At 36.0% G+C, this 23101-nt stretch overlaps 1 protein-coding gene across 1 annotated transcript in view; it reads right to left on the bottom strand.

The window, feature by feature from the left end:
* UBR1 (ubiquitin protein ligase E3 component n-recognin 1) overlaps window positions 1-23101 on the bottom strand; it is a 204117-nt gene that overhangs the window by 25458 nt on the left and 155558 nt on the right. Inside the window, exons 35-41 of the mRNA XM_037018909.2 lie at window positions 14126-14274; window positions 12641-12696; window positions 11314-11410; window positions 7385-7452; window positions 6269-6419; window positions 2779-2866; window positions 342-475 (exon numbers count right to left, since the gene is read on the bottom strand). Of these exons, the coding sequence (XP_036874804.2) occupies window positions 342-475; window positions 2779-2866; window positions 6269-6419; window positions 7385-7452; window positions 11314-11410; window positions 12641-12696; window positions 14126-14274 (743 nt within the window). The remainder of the gene's footprint in view (window positions 1-341; window positions 476-2778; window positions 2867-6268; window positions 6420-7384; window positions 7453-11313; window positions 11411-12640; window positions 12697-14125; window positions 14275-23101) is intronic.

The following is a 23101-nucleotide window of genomic DNA, read 5'->3' on the forward strand; positions in this document are numbered from 1 at the left end:
TCCTTCTACTTAGCTAAGTAGTTCTCTTCCCTAAACACAACCAGTGTTTCTAATTTCTTGTATATCCAGTTATATTCTGTGTGTAGGCATTTCATGAAGTCAGGCATATAAACTTTACATAGATAGAAGCCACAAGTATGTTTTCAGATTATGAGGCTAATCTGGTTTTTGGACTCACATTTAACCTACACCAGGGCAGGGGCACAGAGTCTTGGAGCGAACACTGATTAAACATGTGGGGAAGGGAAGAGTGGTTTGCCTTCTCTCACCTTACACTCTTGAGGTTTAAGGTAAGAAAAAAGGTCTTGTTTACTACTCTGTGAGTACATTTTCCTACTTACTGGTAAGAAGTTCTTCAGGTGGAGTTATTCCGAGTAAATAATGGAAAAACAATGCAGCACAGCAAAGGTATGGGGTGATGCCGTTCTTCAACGAGACCCACAAATACCAGCCAGGAATAGTACACCCAATGCAGCTAAGAGGCAACAATTCCAGAACAGAGCAGAATACTGATCAGATTAAAACCCTAGATTTTAAACACATCCCCTTTGAAAAACATAGCCAAGCATTTAATATTTTATACACTTAATTTTAAACATTTAAAACAATTAAACTAGTTTAGCTTTAATCTTTAAATCTCCTAACAGTTTCCTAAAGAAAACACAAATCTTGCATCTTTTACCTTGTAGATTTTAAAGACAAAGAACCACTTTTTTCTTTTTCCTAACCCTTGTAATAAATTGTGAAGCAGATATATTTATCACTAACTAATCAAAGCAGCTTAGTTAGCTAAAAAAATTAGTACTTCCCTGATTTCTGTATTAAAATTGGTGATTTGTAGAGCAGTCAAACAGTGAAACTATTCTATTTGATATTGTAATGGTACAACACAAAGGGTGAACCCTAATGTAAACTATGCACTTGAGTTAATAACAATGTATCAATATTGGCTGATTATCATTAACAAATGTATCACACTAGCACAAGATATTAATAATAGAAGAAAATGGTGAGGGGATGGAGTAAATGGGAACTCTTTGTGCTTTCTGTTCAATTTTTCTGTAAACCTGAAACAGCTCTGAAAATTAAAGTCTACAAACATAAAAATAAACAATTAAAGTCTACAAACATAAAAATAAACACACACATCTCAGCACCTCAGCTAAAAAAAAGAAAAAAAAATCGACTGATGAAGAAGGTGAAAACAAAGAAGGGACCCTGATAGCTAGTCCAGGGCACTCCGTTGCACTTTTGGTTTTAATCTCTGCATTGCCAGTATATTTCACATATTACTCATAACAGCCTTCAAAAACCTCTAATTGAGTGCATCAACTGTATGGATTGCTTTAAATTTTTATTTTCTATATTTATTTAAATTCTAAATGCTGCCACTTGTTAAGATTCTGTCATCTTTTGCCTATGTTCGCAGAACAGATTTTTAAGAGTAAAGATGTAACAAGTGTGAACAATTTTTTCCTGGACACATCTCCCTGGGCAAGAGAAACAAAATAAAAAATGAACAAGTGAGATTACATAAGACTAAAAAGCAAAGGATACCATCAGCAGAAGAAAGAGGCAACCTACAGTGTGGGAGAATGTATTCATGAACAATTTATCCAATAAGGGGTAACATCCAAAATATATTAAGAACTCATACTCCTCAACACGAAAAAAACAAATAATTAAGTTAAAAATGGGCAGAGGACCTGAATAGACATTTCTCCAAAGAAGAAATACAGATGGCCAACAGGCACATGAAAAGATGCTCCACATCACTCATCATCAGGGAAATGCAAATCAAAACCACACTGAGGTCGCCTCACACCAGTTAGAATGGCCACTATCCATAAGACAAGAAATAAGAAGTGCTGGCGAGGTTGTGGAGAAGGGAAGCCTCCTACACTATTGGTGGGAAGTAAATTGGGGAAGTCACCATGGAAAGCAGTATGGAGGTTCCTCAAAAAACTAAAAACAGAAATACCATTCAACCCAGTAATTCCACTTCTAGGTATTTACCCAAAGTAAACAAAATCCCTCATTCAAAAAGATATATGCACCCCCTGTGTTTATTGCAACATTTTTCACAATAGCCAAGATATGGAAGCAATGTAAGCATCCATCAGTAGATGAATGGATAAAAAAGATGTGGTACATATCCACAATGGAATATTATATAGCCATTAAAAAAGAAATCCTACCATTTGCAACAATGGATGGACCTAGAAGGTATTATGTTTAATGAAATAAGCCAAGTGGAGAAAGACAAATGTCATATGATTTCACTAATTTGTGGAATATAAAAACAAAGCAAAACAGAATGAACAAAATAATAGTAGACTCATAGATACTGAGAAGTAACTAGTGGATACCATGGGAGAAGGGTTGAGGTGTGTGGTTGGGGAGGGTGGAGGGGGATAAAGGGCACAAAAATTCTCAGTCATAATTTAAGTTGGTCACAGAGATGGTAGTACAATATGGAGAATATAGCCAATAATTCTGCAACATTTTCCCATGTTGACAGATAGTAACTACACTAGTGGGGGTAAGGATTTAATAATATGCCATTATTCTTCAATTAAAAGAAAAAGTAAAGATGTATCAAAACTTGTTTCAGTCTCAGAAACAAATAAATGGGTAACTGTTATTCTAAAAGCCCTTAACTCATTTTTAAAAACTGGAATTAAAATGTTTCAAAAGTTATACTGCCAAATAACTGAACAAAGACATGGAATTATTAAAATAATACTAAATAGACTGGACTAATGGACTGCTACTCACCCATTTGTATACTGAGAAACTTCTGCCAAGAAAGAAGATGCAGAACGAGCTTCTTCACTCTCTTCTTGAACCTGAGCAAGGGGAAGGCCTAAAAAAGAAATTCTGAAAGGTAAACCTAAGAATTTTTGCTTAATTTATGTTACACCTCAATTTCATGGTTCCAGGATAATAAACAGTGTCAGCTCGACTGATGTTCTTTCACTTGTTATCAGTGTAAACTGCTATGTCTGAATATTAAAACAAGTAAACTTTAACAGTATATTAGCTGGAAAAACAAATAGGGCAGATTCAAACTTTAGTGTTAAGCATAGATGTTTAATAAATATTCATCTTATTATAATAAGACTAGGTAAACAAATCAGTAATCATCTACCTGCTCTGGGTTCTTAGGAGTCTTAGACAGCAGGTAGAAATTCAGCCTCTAGAAAGAGAAATAGGTTGCTGTCCTGCCCTCATGCTCAAGCAAAGCAGCACAAAACAGATCCAGGAGAGGTCATTTTCCTCCATTAACCTATCCTCAAGGGGGACCATCCGAAACCTCTCAGTAACTGCCAACTCTCCCACTTAGGTTAGAGCTCTGGGAAAGCCACTTAAGTTCTATAAAGATCAATTTTATTGTATTAAAATGGAGATAAAAATGCCTACCTTGCAGTCTGCTGTGAGGGATGGTTACAGCACATTTGAATAATGCTCTCATGCTTTAAGAATGCTTTTGTTTATTTATTAATTCATGTGAAAGGCCACAATAAAATTACCCTGAGTCTCTTATGAAGATTACTAGTTCTTTTCCTTTTTCAGTTAAGATCTCTTTAGGAGATACACACTTTTTTTTTAAAGAGGAAAATATATCATGAGTTCATATTGATATTTCCAATTTAAAAACAAAAGTTTGGTATTTGCATATAATTCTTTTGTTTGAGGTAAATTTTATATGCAGTGAAATGCACAAATATTAAATGTACACACACCCATGTAACAACTTTTTAAAAATTAATCTGTATTTTTTAAAACAGTTTAAGGTTCACAACAAATCTGAGTGGAAAGCACAGAGAATTCCCATATGCCTGCTGTCCCCATATACCCACAATGTCCCCCACTATCAACATCCCACACCAGAAGGGCACATTTGTTAAATCGATGAACCTGCAGTGATACATGATTATTGCAGAAGTCCACAGTTTATATTAGGGTACATTCTTGGTGTTGTACATTCTATGCATTTTGACAAATGTATAATGACATGTATCCACAATTACAGTATCACAGAGAGTACTTTCACTGCCCTAAAAATCTCCTCTGCTCTGCCTATTCATCCCTCTCTCTCCCCTACCCCCTGGCAGTCACCCCCTAACTCCTTCCTGGCAATCACTGTTCTTTTATTGCCTCCATAGCTTTGCCTTTCCCAGATGTCATGCAGTTGGAATCACACAGTATGCAACCTTTCAGATTGGCTTTTTTAACTTACAAATACCCATTTAAGGTTCCTCCACATTTTTTCATAATATGATAGCTCATTTCTTTTTAGTGTTCAAGAATGTTCCATCATCTCTATGTAGCACAGTTTGTTAATCCACTCACCTACTGAAGAATATAAGTTCCTTCCAGGTTTTGGCAATTATGAACAAAGCTGCTATAAACTTCTGTGTGGTCCACACAAAAACCTAATAGGTTTTCTGTTCATTTGGTTAGATGTCAGGGAGCACAACTGCTAAATCGTATTTCAAAGTGGCATGTGATTCATTCCCATCAGCAATGAATGAGATGCTCCAAATCACTGTTAGTGCTCAGTGTTGTCAGTATTTTGGATTTTGGACATTCTGATAGGTATGTGGTAGTATCTCATTGCTGTTTTAATTTGCAATTCCCTAATGACACGATACTGAACATCTTTTCAAATGCTTACTTGCCATTTGTATATCTTCTTTGATGAGTTACCTGTTCATGTCTTTTGCCCATTTTTAATCAGGTTGTTCATTTTCCTATTGTTGAATCTTAATTAATTCATCTTAATTCAGTTTAAGAGGTTTTTTTGGTAGTTCTTTTATTGCCAGAATTTAACCTATTAGGGAAGTATAGTTGAAATGCTGTGTTTCAAAGTCATTTAAGTAATTATTTTCTCATGTATGTTAAAGTTGGCCTCATTTGTTGTTTGTAATACTTAAAAATTTTTCTCCATTTGGATTTTTTTTTTTTTTTAGTTAAGTGAAATATTTATAAGGCTCCAGGATCAAAACTCATTAAAAAGACATTCACAGGAGTCTTTAGCCAAATCCCTGTACTCTTTACCTTGCCTTAGAGGCAACTTTTTAAAATTAGTTTTTCATTTATAACTCTATTGTTTCATTTATTAAAAATATAAGCAATATGAATATATGTAAGCATAGATACCCATACCTATACATAAAACACCTTACATGAAGGCATTATGCTATAACTATTGTTCTGTATCTTTTTTTCACTTAATAACATATCCTGGAGATCACTTCTTTAGTAGCTCTTGCTCCTTCCTTTTTTAGCTGTACAGCATTCCATCATATGAATATACCATAGGATATTCAACTAATCTCCCAGTTCTTTCCTATTCCAAATTATGCCATAATGAATAATCTTGTGCTTGCATCCTTTCATATTTTTGCCAGTATATACTGCTTTGAGATAGATTCCTAGGAGAGGAATTGGTGAATCAAAGGGTAAATGCATATGTAATTTTGCTAGGTATTGTTCTAAAGCCAATTTAATTATCTGTCCTCTAAATTATCTTAACTTGCAGTAGCCCTTATTGATTACTGATACCCAAGACCAGGTTTTGCTTTGTATTAAGAGCACAGTCTAAAAGGACAACTATGTCATAATTCCTTAATGTTGTATTACTTATGTATCTTCATTATATACATTCAAAAGACATTTAATGAGTACTGAGTAACCAAAAGTTGCTAGATACTTCAAGATTAGGTAAGATTTTGAAATATGAATGTTACCTATTCAGGAAACTTACATTGAATATGGAGGAATTGGGAGAAAGAAGAAGAAGGGAAAATAGTGGATCAAGAAAAAGATATTAACAGTAAGACAAGATACTATGTGTCAGTGCTATAAGACAAAGTATTATCATTCTAGTTGGAGGAATCAAGAGTGATTTTACATACAGACTTAACATATGACTGAGTGTATCTGGTAATGGACATACCTTAGAGAGGCTAATCTCCAACCTTGAGATTGGAGAATTTGAAAGAAAGGGAAAAACAGGCCTAAATGGTCTCCTTGTATATCTGAAAAGCAGCTACAGTTAGAGAAACAAGTAGTCTATCTAGCTAATTATCCTTTTGATGGCTATTCTACCTTTCTGTTTAAACAGTGTCCATAAACAAATGAATGATCATTCAGCAAAGACATAACATAAAACTTAGCAATACAGAATATGTTTAATCAGAAGCTTAATTAATTTTGTCAGTAAATCGTGGCCAAATGTTATTTACAGAGTTTTACCCACCTGTGTCTATGGTAAGAAGTATCTGAAGCATGTGTGCCATGGTGATCAGATGGAAGAGATACAGATGGTTATAGGAAGAACTAATTGATGAAGGCTGCAGATCAACACTGTCATCCCAATACAAGGATGGGAATGCTAACACAGCACCTACCTGTGACAGAAAATGGACATGAACATGGGTAACGACAAACTCCAACACCAACTAATCTCATAGCTAAATGTAAAGGGCGCTAGATGCTGCACTGTTTTTATGTGGTTTTCTTTATGACCATATTTTTCCTTATTATTCAACACAATATCTTAGGGTACAAGGTATCATCACCAAACAGGTTATCTCTTTGCTGGATCTACTTACTCTAGCTATAGGGAGTGGTCTAAACTCTGTGGTTCAGAATAATCAACATTACATCACTTAACTGACACACAGGTCCCACCCCAGCCCAACCTAATCAGAATCTGTTACCAGCATTCTTTTTAAAGCTCCCCCAAGAGATTCCAAAAGACAGGTGACAACCACAGACTGGGAAGAAGCTTGGATAATGAGGGATGAAGATACTGGCTAACCCTGCATCCACATACTCCATGCTCCCAACCTCACCACTGCATCTCTCTAGAGAACTTGTTTTGAAGGAGTGGGATCATCACAGGGATGGAAAAGCTCTGCAAGGAAGTCACAAAGCAGCTGTCACCCACCCATAGAAGTCTGTGGGAAGAAGCCCAGATGCATCCATGGTGCAGCCGCAGTCACCAAATTAATTATTTTAAGATAGCTCACCCCATCATTCAGTACTTAAAATGTTAAAATAAGCTAAGAAAAAGGGGGTGGGGGAAAGCATATTATATTACTAGAAAAAGTTTGCTTGTACAGATATCAACTAAATATATTCAACTATGACAAAACATATTACAAAGAATAAATGTGCTTTCATTTTAAAAATGATTTTGATAGTCTCAGTCAAGTTTCTATTTATAAACAGAACAGATGAAAGAGACTAAACTTCATAGTCTGAACACCAATAATATATAATCTTGAACAAAGAGCACTTATTTGAATGAGGAAAACATATAGAATTATAAATTTGAGTGACTTTTAAAAAATTTTTTTTGAACACTTACCAAAACATGAAAAAGATCTACAGATAGAAGGCATGGTGTATCCTCTGATTTTAGGTTAGGAAGAACAACTAAAAAAAACCACAATGCAGTATAGTCAGTAAGGTAGCAATGTAATTAAATATAATGCAAGATATAAAGATCTAACACAAAAATATAACAGGATTAAAAAATACAGAATTTGGTAAACTGTAACATCACATCTTTAAGATATGGGAACCAAAATTAAAGGTAAACTAAACTGAGAAAAGGCTCCTAGAAAGCCTTGAATACAATTTAAGGGCTGAAAGGTTAAGATCGAGGAGGAAAAGGTAAACAAACTAGGATAATGGGGAGAGATTGTTTAATAAATATTTTCTGAATAAATAAGTATTATTACTTTCATACAATAATTTCTACCACTTTTTTTTCTAACTACATATTTCTAAATGTTCTATGATAAATAAAATTTGTGCACAATATGGGGTGGGAGGCAGGAAAAGTACACTAAGCAGTAAGTGAAATGAGGATGGAGAATATTCTCCTGAACAAAATTAGACAGTGGTTTACACAGATTGATGACTGAAAAGAAATGCAGATAGCTCAAAAGCTACTCTCTTTCTATTTTGATCAAGGTCTCTAAATTCAGAAGTCAGGGAAAGAGTGATAAGGAAGTGAAATAAGAACTCAAAACAACAGTAAATATTTCATATGTATTAGAATGAGGGACTTAACTGTAGTTCAATAAAAGCTACATTTTTTTTAAATGAGGGAAAAAAGACTCCTTTTAGGCTAGGTCAAATTATTAACCCTAAATCCAAGATTATAAACAAAAAACATAAAAGTTAAAAGCATGGGCTTTGGAATCTGAGAGAAACAGATTCCAGCTCTGGTTGTGACTATCTGTCATAGGCAAGCTACCTACTCTAAGTCTACAGTATATATATGATTGTTGGGAGGTTCATTAACATATATATTTAAAGGCCTTATCCCAAGCTTGGTATATAATAACCACTTGATAAAGTTATTAATATTGGCTTTAAAAAGCAAACTGAAGTGATCACAGGGCTCTGCTGTTAATTAGCTGTGTGCTCTCAACAAGTCACTTGCTGTTTCTAGTTTTCACTTCCTCCTACAAAAATTTTACAATAATATTTGATATATAAGTTAACTTGTCCATGACACTACCTATCTTATTTTCCTCTCAGTGTTACAAATAATTTTGCTCTCAGGACAATTTAATAACTCCTAGTCCCTCCTCCTGATCTATCACCTTTTCAGCCAGTAGAACACTGTCATCAAATTTTTCTTATAGGCAGCTGTGAATTTTTTTTTTTGCTGGCTCCTGGATATATTTAAAATTCCTTTGAAATCAAAAGATAATTCTGGCTTGCATATTTTCATTTCATCTATTAGTAAAACCTTCCATTTATGCTAAATTAAACATCTCACAAAGTTTATGGGATATAATGGGAAAAAAAGCATAGGCTTTTTGGTCAGGCCTGGGTTCAGATATTACTGGTTTTTTCGACCTTGATCAAATCATACAACTTCTGTGTGCCTCAGTTCCCTCATCTTTAAACAGCGATAATGATAATTTCCTTGAAGGCTGGTGGTTAAAAGAAATGAGATTATATAAAAATATTTTTGTAAAGTGCCTAGCACATACCTGGCAATAAACACTGTATGTCTTTTTGCTACTGCAGAATTAACATATTAAAAAATATTCATCACGTTTCACATAAAACAGCTCTATTGTGGACTTCCCTATTTCTCTCAATCATTCTGTAACTCATTTTAATGCAAAATCTTGTGCCTGCCCAACTCTTCCTAATCCAAATATATACATATGTTATATCTTATTTTTTATTTTGCCAATCCAACCTACAAAATATCAAATTAACCTTAGAATACTATCACTTAAAATGTTTAAAAAATTCCCAATAACCTAAAGAATAAAATTCAAACTTCTCACAGGGGCATTTAAGACCCTCTATTTTTAGCAATACAACTTCATGCTTCTCTATGTATAGGTACCACTACTCCTATCATACTTGTCTATTTTAACATACTATACACACTATCTCTTCAATCTCTGTTCAAACTGTGTCCTGTGTTTAGAATGCCATTTCTAAACACAATTTATCCTTATGTACTCTCCCTGCAAGGTTCAATTCTAATCCTACCCCCTTGAAACCATATTAACTATACTTCAAAAAAAAGCCAAACAAACCCCAATCCCCTATTAAAAGAGAGAACAGTAGAGCCCCATAGTTATTGCTTTCTTTCTTGATTCTTGGAGCACATCTGTACCATACATCTGGCATTTGGTTACTTAATAATGTGTATTTTTAAAGAAGTTCTGCTTCTTTAATTCAATCATAAGCCTGATAATGGCAGGAATCATATCTTATACCTCTATACATAATTTATAGCTCTAACACCTAGCAAATAAAGATGCTCCTGCTAAAAGTTTTCACACGACCAACTTTTATATATAGGCACAGAGCTACAGTACAAAGCAAAAGAACATCAAATCTGTTAGTAACTGCCAGTTAGAGATTAGACAGTGTTATTTTAGTCTGCCATATGTTAAACAGTTTCCTTGTTTGGTGCTTATTTTGAGGTGTCTTAAACAATATAAATCCCATAATGGAGACTATTAGGAAGTGCTAATAAAACAAGGTATCCAAATTATGACTAAAATGAAAATAGATAACAAAAACAAAAACAAAAACAAAGCAGTACTATCCAAATAGGATAAACTGCTCAACAAAAGGAAGAGGTGCTGAGAACAAAGACAGGTACCTTTTACAGTTCTGGGCCTGTGTATAACTGACCAACGAAAGAAAAAAAGAAATGAAAAAAGGAAAATATTTTAGTATGTAGCTAGGGGAACAGCATCATTTTAGATTCTTATTGGCATGAGATTAATTCAGGAGATAGCTGCAGGTTAATCTGACAATATAAAAAAGCTCAGTGTTGTGGAAATCCTAATGAAACTAAGTGACAGCCTTGGCTGGCGCTGCGGAATCCCCACGTCATCACTGAGCACAATGCTGCTTAGAACGAGCTCCCTAAGAAGCTTATGGGGATTACCATGGGGGGATAGTGACCTGTCTCAACAGACTTTCAAAGTAAAGCAGCCGGTCAATTTTGGAAATAAATACCTGCTACATCAACTAGAAGAAACCTATGTTTTGCTGTAAAGCTTAAAAAACTGAATGACTCTCTTATTTGGTAGAAATATATCTGGAAAGTGCAAGCTTAAACCCCCTACCTGTGACATTTTGAACTGAGGAACAAAGGGATTTATAAACAGTTCTTTTTAAGCCTGACCTGTTTAGGTGCAGAGGAGCACTTAAAGTACTGATGCCCATGAGGAAATGCAGATAACCAAAGTGAAAGCCAAATTATTCTCTTACTGTGCAATCTCTAATCCTTTTCATTTCTATATTAATTGAGAGCCCTATAAGCTTAATTAATTTCTAGCTTGTTAGAATCTGAGAAAAACAGCTGTGATAGCATACCTTTCAAAGAAAAAGGCATGGGCCTGCACCTGAAATTACCACACCTAACATTTCTATTACTTTACATGACTTCAACTTTGGCTCACCAGCAAAATTAAAAGCATTTAAAAATGATTTATTCTGGTCATAGCTCCCTTTTCTAACTAGATTGGATGTTAGTGTTTGTGGATGATGGTTCAAGGTGTGAGGGACCTATGTTGAAAGCATTTGGAAATACCTGATATTTAAAATAAGATTAAAGGCATTACAGGAACAGCTATGAGGGGTTTGCTTGTTTGTTTTGTTTTTCTATTGTAAGGCTGCTATAGTGAGTGTTCAAAATTACTGCTGTGTGTTGTACCTAATGAAATATATTGCCAGAAATGCAACAGAAAAAGACATGTAAATAATAATATAATAATAGCAATTCAGGGAAGACTCTACCTGATAGGAGACGAATCAGATGTTTCTGTATCAGGACCTGAGAACAGGTGCCCCTTTGTGCAATGGCAAACTGCATTAATGCTTTCAGACCATTATGCTAGATTGTAAGAGAGGGAAAGAGAAAAAGATAAGGGAAGATGAAAGACCTAGGTCATTCATTGTAAAAATCAATCCCAGTATACAAGAATTAGCTGCAGACTGATTATATACTTTACATTCCTACAAATCAATTACAATGTTTTTAATATTCTAAAAAGTTTCATGACCTCACAAAATTTTGAATAAATTTTCCCAAGACAAAGAAATACTAAAGCTATAATTGTTTTAATTCTCACTTAAGTAACCACTTCCCCCAGAGCCAATTTCTTAAATGTCTGGCCTGATTTATTCTATTGAGGTCTATGCAAATAAACATATTTATAGAATTTCTAAAATGATGGCAGAATACCACTGAATCCAGAAAATATATTTTCTGCTTCTCAAATGGAAGGATGGGAACTATGGGGAAGCACATTTTAGACTACAATTCCCTCGTGCCTGCTATCAGGAAAATAAGAAGGAAACAGCTAGAGAGGGGTGGTCTAGGGAATCCCCGGTTGCCTGTTCTGTTTTCATGCGGCTACTCAGCACATTTCTTGAGTAGTGTTTTTTAAGGTCCCCTACGTTATAAAGCTTAGGCCTGATGCAGGAGTACAACATCAGGATTTGCCCATCAAGAGCCATGGCTTAGTTTTACTTTTGAATTCAGTATGATGATTTACCTAGAATTAAGCCAACATTAATATTTAATGATGTATTAAGTAAGTACCAAAACAGCTACCAATACATTTTGGAAGGGGACATCAAAACTGACTTGGATAAACATGATGCAAAATAATTACAGTTTTTATTTTTCATAAAGTACTGTATCTTGTGATTCTAATTTACAAATAGGCTCAATTTAAAAACCTAAGGAAATCTTCACTGCTATACTTTTCTTCCCTGCCCCTCCGATTCACTAAGATATGACATCAAGTACTGATAATGGTACAAAGTCAGTGAGAAGGAAAAATATAGGAAACTAGGTCTCTGATCAGGCAATAAACAGAAGGGAAGAAAAAGTAATCAAGTATAACCTGAAATCTCTCTGTGAATTATATTTAACCACTGAGATCGAGTGAAATCTCTAAAATGTACAATGCTGGCCATTTAGCCTCTTATTAGACTGACATAACTTTTGTAAAAAACAGAATCTGATAATATTCACAGAAAAGGGAGTGAATAAAGATTTCTAAAAATGATAAATTAACTGTGGCGCATTACATGTACTCCATTGGGTCATACATACCTGTCTATTTTGAAGTGCTCCAAACAAAGGTTTTCCTTCATCTCCCAAAAGGTTTTCTTAGAGTAAAAAAACAAAAACAGTAAATCCTGAGTAGTGCTACAATTGTATACTTGGTTTTTGTCTATTAGATGTCCTTTAATTGTATATTTGACCAGATGATTTGCACTTTTCCCTTCTAAGTTTTGTGTTTACTATAGCAACATTCTGAATTTTAAAAGCAAAAAGAATCTAATTACTAGGTTATAGAACCACATATGAAGATTCAGTCCTATTCCCTAGTGAATTTCTCATCTCTTTCATGACAAAACTGTAACCTTTTTTAATGTTCACTATCTAAATATAAATTACTCATTCCTAATGCTTATCTCCCCAAAGATGGTAAAGTATAAAATATCTTCACTGAAAGTCTGCAGACCTCAGTAGATCATGACTCCAAGAAGAATGTTTTATATTTCTTACCAATTTGTTCAGATTCTATTCTACTTAAAACTTATTTTTTCTATTTCTTATTTTATTTAATCACAGAAAATATAAATCTGCATGTTATTTTTTTTTGCTCATGATTTAAGTCTGAGAGGGTTAATAGTGACTCCTAAAATGTTTTCAGAGACTGATGCAGATGGCTCCACTTCAATCTACTTAATTCAAATCTTGAAGCAGTGTCTTGTTACAAATACATATTTAAATAAAGAAAATTATTTAATTTAATTCCAGTAGACTCCATTGAAAACAGCAACCAATATATTTTGGAAGGGGACATCAAAACTGACATGGATTAAGATGATACAAAATACAGTTATTATTTTTCATACAGTACTGTATCTTGTGATTGTAATGAACTAATAGGGTCAATTTAAAAACCTAAGGAAATCTTCACTGCTATACTTTTCTTCCTGCCCCTCAGATACACTAAGATATAACTGACATACAACATGGTGTAAATTTACGACATACATGTTATTTGACTGCTACATTTTTCTGTAAGAAGCTTTCGATATGGCAAAGAATATGACAATAGGCTTCCCTTCAAACTTGGTTAATCTCTGCCTGCTAATATGTCTCTCCTAAGCACCTCACAGTCTTCCCTTCCCTTTTCTGGTAATTTTTTAGATGACTGGTTTTCTTTTTTTTCTCTCAAACTGTGAAAGAAACAAAAACTACTTAACACTTCTGGGTTGATTCTTTTTCCTTTTTTTCTTGCTCTTCTCCTGTTACATAAATCTGTCACCTTTTGAATATACCTTGCTTCATGCTCTCCGTTTCATATATGTTGAGGTTATGTTGCTTATGGTCATGAATAAAGTAAAAAGGAAATCAATAAAAACAGTTCTCAGACTAAATGGCATCAGACCACACAAATATACTGAAATATTAATAGTCCTCCAGCAAGTCCAAGTACTGTGGACCATCAGGGGAAAAAAGGAATAGTATTTGGTCAATCAGTGCTAACTATTTCTTCCAAACCAGTGATCTTAAAGGCTTTACCAATTGCCTGGATAGTGAAAGCACATGTGCTCCAGGTCATCATGGGGATTCGAGGATCCATTTCATCAGGAGGCACTTTCAGTCCAATTCTATAAACTGTTGTGGCAAAGAGAACGACCATTTCCTTGATGCTAGTAGAATATTTTATCCTACAAATAAAACGAGAAAAACTTATATAATGATTTATATTAATTTATACAAAAGGGGATATCTACCGAGAAGTCCAATTAGGTACCAAAGCAACAATTCAACTCCTTTTGACAAAGGAAACTGTACTTTGTCAGAATAGACAAGAGAGCCTCTAAAGATTTATTCATTAAGAAAAAACGGGAAGAGCAAAACATACAGGCAGGAAAGCATCTCTCTTACAAAATGCTAAAGGCCCATATAACTCCACTTCCTATAAAAGATGCAGTAATGACCACAGAAGATAGCATCTAAGTCCAAATAAAGGAACATATTGAACAAAGAAGGAATAAAATACAGAGAAAACAGATTTGACCTACAAGTTTTAGTGTCTAGAAAATGGACCAAGAAGTATTTTTGGGTGGGGTCAGGGGCGCTGAAGATGGCAGTGTGAGTAGGGTGGTGGAAATCTCCTTCCAAAACCATACATATTTTGAAAAAACAGCAAATACAACTATTCCTAAAAGAGAGACCAGAAGATACAGTACACCAGACAGGCTACACCTATATCTGCAAGAACTCAGCATCTCATGAAAAGGGTAACATACAAAGCTGTGACCCAGTGGGACACGAGCACTCCCCCAACCCCAGCTCACTGGTGGGAGGAAAAGAATCACAGTGGGGAGGGAGTGGAAGCACAGGACTGCTAAATAACCAGCCCTAGTAATCTGCATCGGGAGCACAGACAGACATTGTATGCTGTACTGAATACTAGAGAAATGGGAAAATAAAATCTGAGACAGAGACTGCAAGCGGGACCCCACAGCCAGCTCCCTGGGACAAAACAAAAGCGGATGCCTTAAAAGTCATAAGGGTACAAGGGTTTAACAGGTAGACAAAATTGTCCGGCACACTCAGCCCAGCAGGTTGGGACTCTTAAGGAACGTCAGGCGCCCTAACACCCTACCCTGGATGACAACGCAGCACCGAAGAACCTCACGGCGACAAGCAGCCTGCCGTTCATTCCCCTGCACCAGCACTGCAAACAAACTGGCTGACCTGCCACTGCTGCAGAAGAGCCAGGGAACAGACCCGCCCACAGCAACCACACAGAGTCTTCTCACAGCATGCAGCTAACTGGGACAGACATAGAGGCTACTGACTACGTGCAGCTGCCTGGGACAGGCAGAGGAAGCCAGCACTAGGTCCAGAAGGCAAGAAGGGGTGCCGTTCTCACAAGAGAACACACCCAGTGTGTCTGCGACCCCTTGCAGTGCCCTAGGCTATCCTGAGGGCTTCCCCACCCACTGCAACTCAGGAGACTATCCCAAAGACTGCTCCCTATGTGCGGGTAACTGGCACAGGCAGCGAAGAAGGGCAACAGGACTAGCAAGCAGGAAGGGATTTTGTTCTCCCTGTTGACACATGCGCCACCTGCTGGTGATCACTTCTGTCACCATGAAAAGGCAGAGAATCTGGTCCAGTCCAAAATCACTCAGACAATGCCAGAGAGAGGGCCTGGAGAGATAGATATAACCAATCTTCCTGAAAAAGAATTCAAAGTAAAAGTCATAACCGTGCTGATGGACCTGCAGAGAAATATGCAAGAGCGAAGGGATGATGTCCAGAGGGAGATAACAGAAATGAAACAATCAATAGAAGGACTTAAGAGCAGACTGGATGAGGTGCAAGAGACTGTTAATGGAATAGAAATCAGAGAATAGGAATACAGAGAAGCAGAGGCAGAGAGAGATAAAAGGATCTCTAGGTATCAAAGCATATTAAGAGAACTGTGTGACCAATCCAAATGGAACAGTATTTGCATTACAGGGGAACCAGAAGAAGAAGAAGAGAGAAAAAGGGATAGAAAATGTCTTCGAAGAAATAATTGCTGTAAACTACTTCCCCAATCTGGGGAAGGAAATAGTCTCTCAGACCATGGAAGCCCACAGATCTCCCAACACAAGGGACCCAAGGAGGAAAACACCAAGACATATGATAATTAAAATGGCAAAAATCAAAGACAAGGACAGGGTATTAAAGGCAGCCAGAGAGAGAAAAAAGATCACCTACAAAGGAAAACCCATCAGGCTATCATCAGACTTCTCAACACAAACCTTACAGGCCAGAAGAGAATGGCATGATATATTTAATGCAATGAAACAGAAGGCCCTTGAACCAAGAATACTGTATCCAGCAAGATTATCACTTAAATTTGAAGGAGGGATTAAACAATTTCCAGATAAGCAAAAGTTGAGGGAATTTGCCTCCCACAAACCACCTCTACAGGGTATTTTAAAGGGACTGCTCTGGATGGAAGTACTCCTAAGGCTAAATAGATGTCACCAGAGAAAATAAAATCACAGCAAAGAAGGTAGACTTACCAAGTACTAACTAAAGGCAAAAAATAAAATCAGCTATCCACAAAAGCAATCAAAGGAAACACAAAAGAGTACAGAATAAAACACCTAACATATGAAGAGTGGAGGAGGAAGAATAAGAAGGGAGAGAAATAAAGAATCATCAGAGTGTGTTTATAATAGCGAGAGTTAAACTTAGACGGTTAGACAGTAAAGAAGCTACCGTTGAACCTTTGGTAACCACGAATCCAAAGCCTGCAATGGCAATACGTACATATCTATTGATAATCACCCTAAATGTAAATGGACTGAATGCACCAATCAAAAGACACAGAGTAATAGAATGGATAAAAAAGCAAGACCCATCTATATGCTGCTTACAGGAGACTCATCTCAAATGCAAAGACACACACAGACTACAAGTGAAGGGATAGAAAAAGATATTCCATGCAAACAACAGGGAGAAAAAAGCAGATGTTGCAGTACTAGTATCAGACAAAATAGACTTCAAAACAAAGAAAGTAACAAGAGATAAAGAAGGACATTACATAATGATGAACAGGTCAATCCAACAAGAAGATTTAACCATTATAAAAAATACATATATGCACCCAACAGAGGAGCACCAACATATGTGAAACAAATATGAACACAATTAAAGGAGGAAATAGAATGCAATGCATTCATTTTAGGAGACTTCAACACACCATTTACTCTGAAGGACAGATCAACCAGACAGAAAATAACTAAGAACACAGAGGCACTGAACAACACACTAGAACAGATGGACCTAACAGACATCTACAGAACTCTCCACCCAAAAGCAGCAGGACATATTCTTCTCAAGTGCACAAGGAATGTTTTTCAGAATAGACCACATACTAGTCCACAAAAAGAGCCTCATTAAATTCAGAAAGATTGAAATTGTACCCACCAGTTTCTCAGACCACAAAAGTATGAAACTAGAAATAAATTATGCAAAGAAAATCCAAAATCTGGCAAAGACACCACAAAAAAAGAAAATTACAGACCAATATCCCTGATGAACATAGATGCAAAAATACTCAACAAAATTTTGGCAAACTGAATTCAAAAGTACCTCAAAAAGATCATCCATCATGGTCAAGAAGGATTTATTCAGGGATGCAAGGATTGTACCATATTTGAAAATCCATCAACAAACACATCGAGGCTTCACAACATGCTCCTAAATAATCAATGGATCAATGACCAAATAAAAACAAATCAAGCAATATATGGAGACAAATTACAACAATAATTCAACACCACAAAATCTGTAGGGCAGAGCCAAGGCCGTGCTAAAAGGAAAGTATATTGCAATACAGGCCTACCTCAGGAAAGAAGAACAATCCGATATAAGCAATCTAAACTCACAAATAATGAAACTAGAAAAAGCACAACAAATGAGGCCCAAAGTCAGTAGAAGGAGGGACATAATAAAGATTAGAGAAGGATTAAATAAAATTGACAAGAATAAAATAATAAAAAGAATCAATTAAAGCAAGAACTGGTTCTTTGAGAAAATAAACAAAATAGACAAACCCCTAGCTGAACTTATCAAGAAAAAAAGAGATTCTACACACATGAACAATATCAGAAATAAGAATGGAAAAATCACTACAGAACCCAAAGAAATAGAAAGAATTACTAGAGAATACTATGAAAAGTTATATGCTAACAAACTGGATAACCTAGAAGAAATGGACAAATTTATAGAAAAATACTACCTTCCAAGGCTGACCAATGAAGAAACAGAAAATCTGAACAGACCAATTACCAGCAACGAAATTGAACTAGTAATCAAAAAAAATACCTAAGAACAAAACCCCTGGACCAGATGGCTCACCTCTGAATTTTATCAAACATTTAGTGAAGACTTAATACCCATTGTCCTTAAAGTTTTCCAAACAATGGAAGAGTAGGGAATACTTCCAAAGTCATTCTATGAGGCCAGCATCACTCTAATACCAAAACCAGGCAAAGACACCACAAAAAAAGAAAATTACAGACCAATATCCCTGATGAACATAGATGCAAAAATACCCAACAAAATTTTGGCAAACTGAATTCAAAAGTACATCAAAAAGATCATCCATCATGGTCAAGAAGGATTTATTCAGGGATGCAAGGATTGTACCATATTGGAAAATCCATCAACATCATCCACCACATCAATAAAAAGAAGGACAAAACCACATGATCATCTCCATAGATGCTGAAAAAGCATTTGATGAATTTCAACTTGCATTCATGATAAAAACTCAACAAAATAGGTATGGAGGGCAAGTACCTCAACATAATAAAGCCATATATGGCAAACCTACAGCCAACACCCTACTTAACAGCGAGAAGCTGAAAGCTTTTCACCCAAGATCAGGAAGAAGACAAGGATGCCCACTCTCCCCACTTCTATTCAACATAGTACTGGAGGTTCTAGCCACGGCAATCAGACAACACAAAGAAATAAAAGGCATCCAGATTGGCAAGGAAGAAGTGAATCTGTCCTTTTTTGCAGATGACATGATATTGTACGTAAAAAAAGCCGTAGAGAATCCACTCCAAAACTAGTAGATCTAATATCTGAATTCAGCAAAGTTGCAGGATTCAAAATTTATACACAGAAATCTGTGGCATTCCTATACACTAACAATGAAATAGCAGAGAGAGAAATCAGGAAAACAATTCCATTCACAGTTGCATCCAAAAGAATAAAATACCTAGGAATAAACCTAACCAAGGAAGTGAAAGACCTATACTCTGAAAACTACAAGACACTCATGAGAGAAATTAAAGACGATACCAATAAATGGAAACACGTCCCATGCTCATGGATAGGAAGAATTAATATTGTCAAAATGGCCAACCTGCCTAAACCAATCTATAAATGCAATGCAAATTCTGTCAAAATATGAACAGCATTCTTCAATGAACTAGAGAAAATCGTCCTAAAATTCATATGGAACCACAAAAGACCTCGAATAGCCGAAGCAATCATGAGAAGGGAGAATAAAGCAGGGGGAATTATGCTCCCCAACTTCAAGCTCTACTACAAACCCACAGTAATCAAGACAACTTGGTACTGGCACAAGAACATACCATAGACCAATGGAACAGACCAGAGAGCCCTGATATAAACCCAACCATGTATGGTCAGTTAATATATGATAAAGGAGCCATGGACATGCAGTAGGGAAATGACAGCCTCTTCAACAGCTAGTGCTGGCAAAACTGGACAGCTACGTGCAAGAGAATGAAACTGGATTACTGTTTAACCCCATACTCATCAGAGAAATTCTAATTAAAACCTCAATGAGATATCACCTCACACCAGTAAGAATGGCCAGCATTGAAAAGACTTAAGAACAACAAATGCTGGCGAGGATGCAGAGAAAGGGGAACCCTCCTACACTGCTGGTGGGAATGTAAGCTAATTCAACCATTGTGGAAAGCAATATAGAGTTTCCTCAAAAAACTAAAATTAGAAATACCATTTGACCCGGGAATCCCACTCCTTGGAATTTACCCAAAGAATACAACTTCTCAGATTCAAAAAGACATATGCACCCCTATGTTTATCACAGTATTTTTTACAATAGGCAAGATATGGAAGCAACCTAAGTGTCTATCAGTAGATGAATGGATAAAGAAGAGGTAGTACATATACACAATGGAATACTATTCAGCCATAAGAAAGAAACATCCTACCATTTCCAACAGCATGGATGGAGCTGGAGGACATTATGCTCAGTGAAATAAGCCAGGCAGAGAAACACAAGTATCAAATGATTTCACTCATCTGTGCAGTATAAGAACAAAGAAAAATCTGAAGGAACAAAACAGCAGCAGACTCAAAGAACCCAAAAATGGACTAAAGTTACCAAAGGGAAAGGGACTGGGGAGGATGGGTGGGAAGGGAGGGATAAAAGGGAAAAGGGGGCATTACGATAAGCACACATAATGTGGTGCAGTGGGCACGGGGAAGGCAGTAGAAGACGGAGAAGACAAGTAGTGATTCTATAGCATCTTACTACGCTGATGGACAGTGACTGTATTGGGGTATGTGATGTGGACTTGATTATGTGGGGAGTCTATTAGCCATAATGTTGCTCCTGTAATTGTACATTAATAATGCCAACATAAAAAATAAAGGACTTCAGTTCAAGTCACATCTAACTTGCTCTGTAACTTCTGAGAAGTCACCTGCCATAGTTAATTTTTCTTGTTTATAAAAGTGAGATAGTAACCTCTTAACCAACCTCACAAGGTTATTAGAAAGATATTCATGTGAACATACTTTGAAAAATGTAATGTATCCAAATCAATATTTTTGTTTAATGAATATTATCTGAGGTGCATTTTTCTAGTTGTCATCCTTGTTTTTATTATGTATCCCATTGCTACTGAAAATGTTACAAATAGAAGTTCAGGAATTCAGAAATTATCATTTCAAGTATGTAGTATTACCATATATACACACACCCCTATCAATACAAAAGTACTTCCTTTTTTAAATTTTGGTATCATTAATGTACAATTACATGAGGAACATTATGGGGTTTTGCTGTTGTTTTCATTTGTTTCCATATATTGTTTAATCTCTGTTTTAATTTGGTCATTGATCCATTGATTATTTAGGACCTTGTTGTTAAGCCTCCATGTGTTTATTAAGCTTTTTGTTTTCTTTGTACAATTTATTTCTAGTTTTATACTTTTGTGGTCTGAGAAGTTGTTTGGTAGAATATCAATCATTTTTAATTTTTTGAGGCTCTTTTTGTGGCCTTGTATGTGGTCTATTCTGAAAAACATTCCTTGTGCACTTGAGAAGAATATGTCCTGCTGCTTTTGGGTGGAGAGTTCTGTAGATGTCTGTTAGGTCCATCTGTTCTAGTGTGTTGTTCAGTGCCTCTGTGTTCTTAGTTATTTTCTGTCTGGTTGATCTGTCCTTCAGAGTAAATGGTGTGTTGAAGTCTCCTAAAATGAATGCATTGCATTCTATTTCCTCCTTTAATTGTGTTCATATTTGTTTCACATATGTTGGTGCTCCTCTGTTGGGTGCATATATGTATTTTTTATAATGGTTAAATCTTCTTGTTGGATTGACCTGTTCATCATTATGTAATGTCCTTCTTTATCTCTTGTTACTTTCTTTGTTTTGAAGTCTATTTTGTCTGATACTAGTACTGCAACATCTGCTTTTTTCTCCCTGTTGTTTGCATGGAATATCTTTTTCTATCCCTTCACTTGTAGTCTGTGTGTGTCTTTGCATTTGAGATGAGTCTCCTGTAAGCAGCATATAGATGGGTCTTGCTTTTTTATCCATTCTATTACTCTGTGTCTTTTGATTGGTGCATTCAGTCCATTTACATTTAGGGTGATTATCAATAGATATGTACGTATTGCCATTGCAGGCTTTGGATTCGTGGTTACCAAAGGTTCAACGGTAGCTTCTTTACTGTCTAACCGTCTAAGTTTAACTCTCGCTATTATAAACACACTCTGATGATTCTTTATTTCTCTCCCTTCTTATTCTTCCTCCTCCACTCTTCATATGTTAGGTGTTTTATTCTGTACTCTTTTGTGTTTCCTTTGATTGCTTTTGTGGATAGCTGATTTTATTTTTTGCCTTTAGTTAGTACTTGGTAAGTCTACCTTCTTTGCTGTGATTTTATTTTCTCTGGTGACATCTATTTAGCCTTAGGAGTACTTCCATCCAGAGCAGTCCCTTTAAAATACCCTGTAGAGGTGGTTTGTGGGAGGCAAATTCCCTCAACTTTTGCTTATCTGGAAATTGTTTAATCCCTCCTTCAAATTTAAGTGATAATCTTGCTGGATACAGTATTCTTGGTTCAAGGGCCTTCTGTTTCATTGCATTAAATATATCATGCCATTCTCTTCTGGCCTGTAAGGTTTGTGTTGAGAAGTCTGATGATAGCCTGATGGGTTTTCCTTTGTAGGTGATCTTTTTTCTCTCTCTGGCTGCCTTTAATACCCTGTCCTTGTCTTTGATTTTTGCCATTTTAATTATCATATGTCTTGGTGTTTTCCTCCTTGGGTCCCTTGTGTTGGGAGATCTGTGGGCTTCCATGGTCTGAGAGACTATTTCCTTCCCCAGATTGGGGAAGTAGTTTACAGCAATTATTTCTTCGAAGACATTTTTCTATCCCTTTTTCTCTCTTCTTCTTCTTCTGGTTCCCCTGTAATGCAAATACTGTTCCATTTGGATTGGTCACACAGTTCTCTTAATATGCTTTGATACCTAGAGATCCTTTTATCTCTCTCTGCCTCTGCTTCTCTGTATTCCTATTCTCTGATTTCTATTCCATTAACAGTCTCTTGCACCTCATCCAGTCTGCTCTTAAGTCCTTCTATTGATTGTTTCATTTCTGTTATCTCCCTCTGGACATCATCCCTTCGCTCTTGCATATTTCTCTGCAGGTCCATCAGCACGGTTATGACTTTTACTTTGAAT

This window comes from Manis javanica, chromosome 8, assembly GCF_040802235.1.
Source record: "Manis javanica isolate MJ-LG chromosome 8, MJ_LKY, whole genome shotgun sequence".
NCBI lineage: Eukaryota > Metazoa > Chordata > Mammalia > Pholidota > Manidae > Manis > Manis javanica.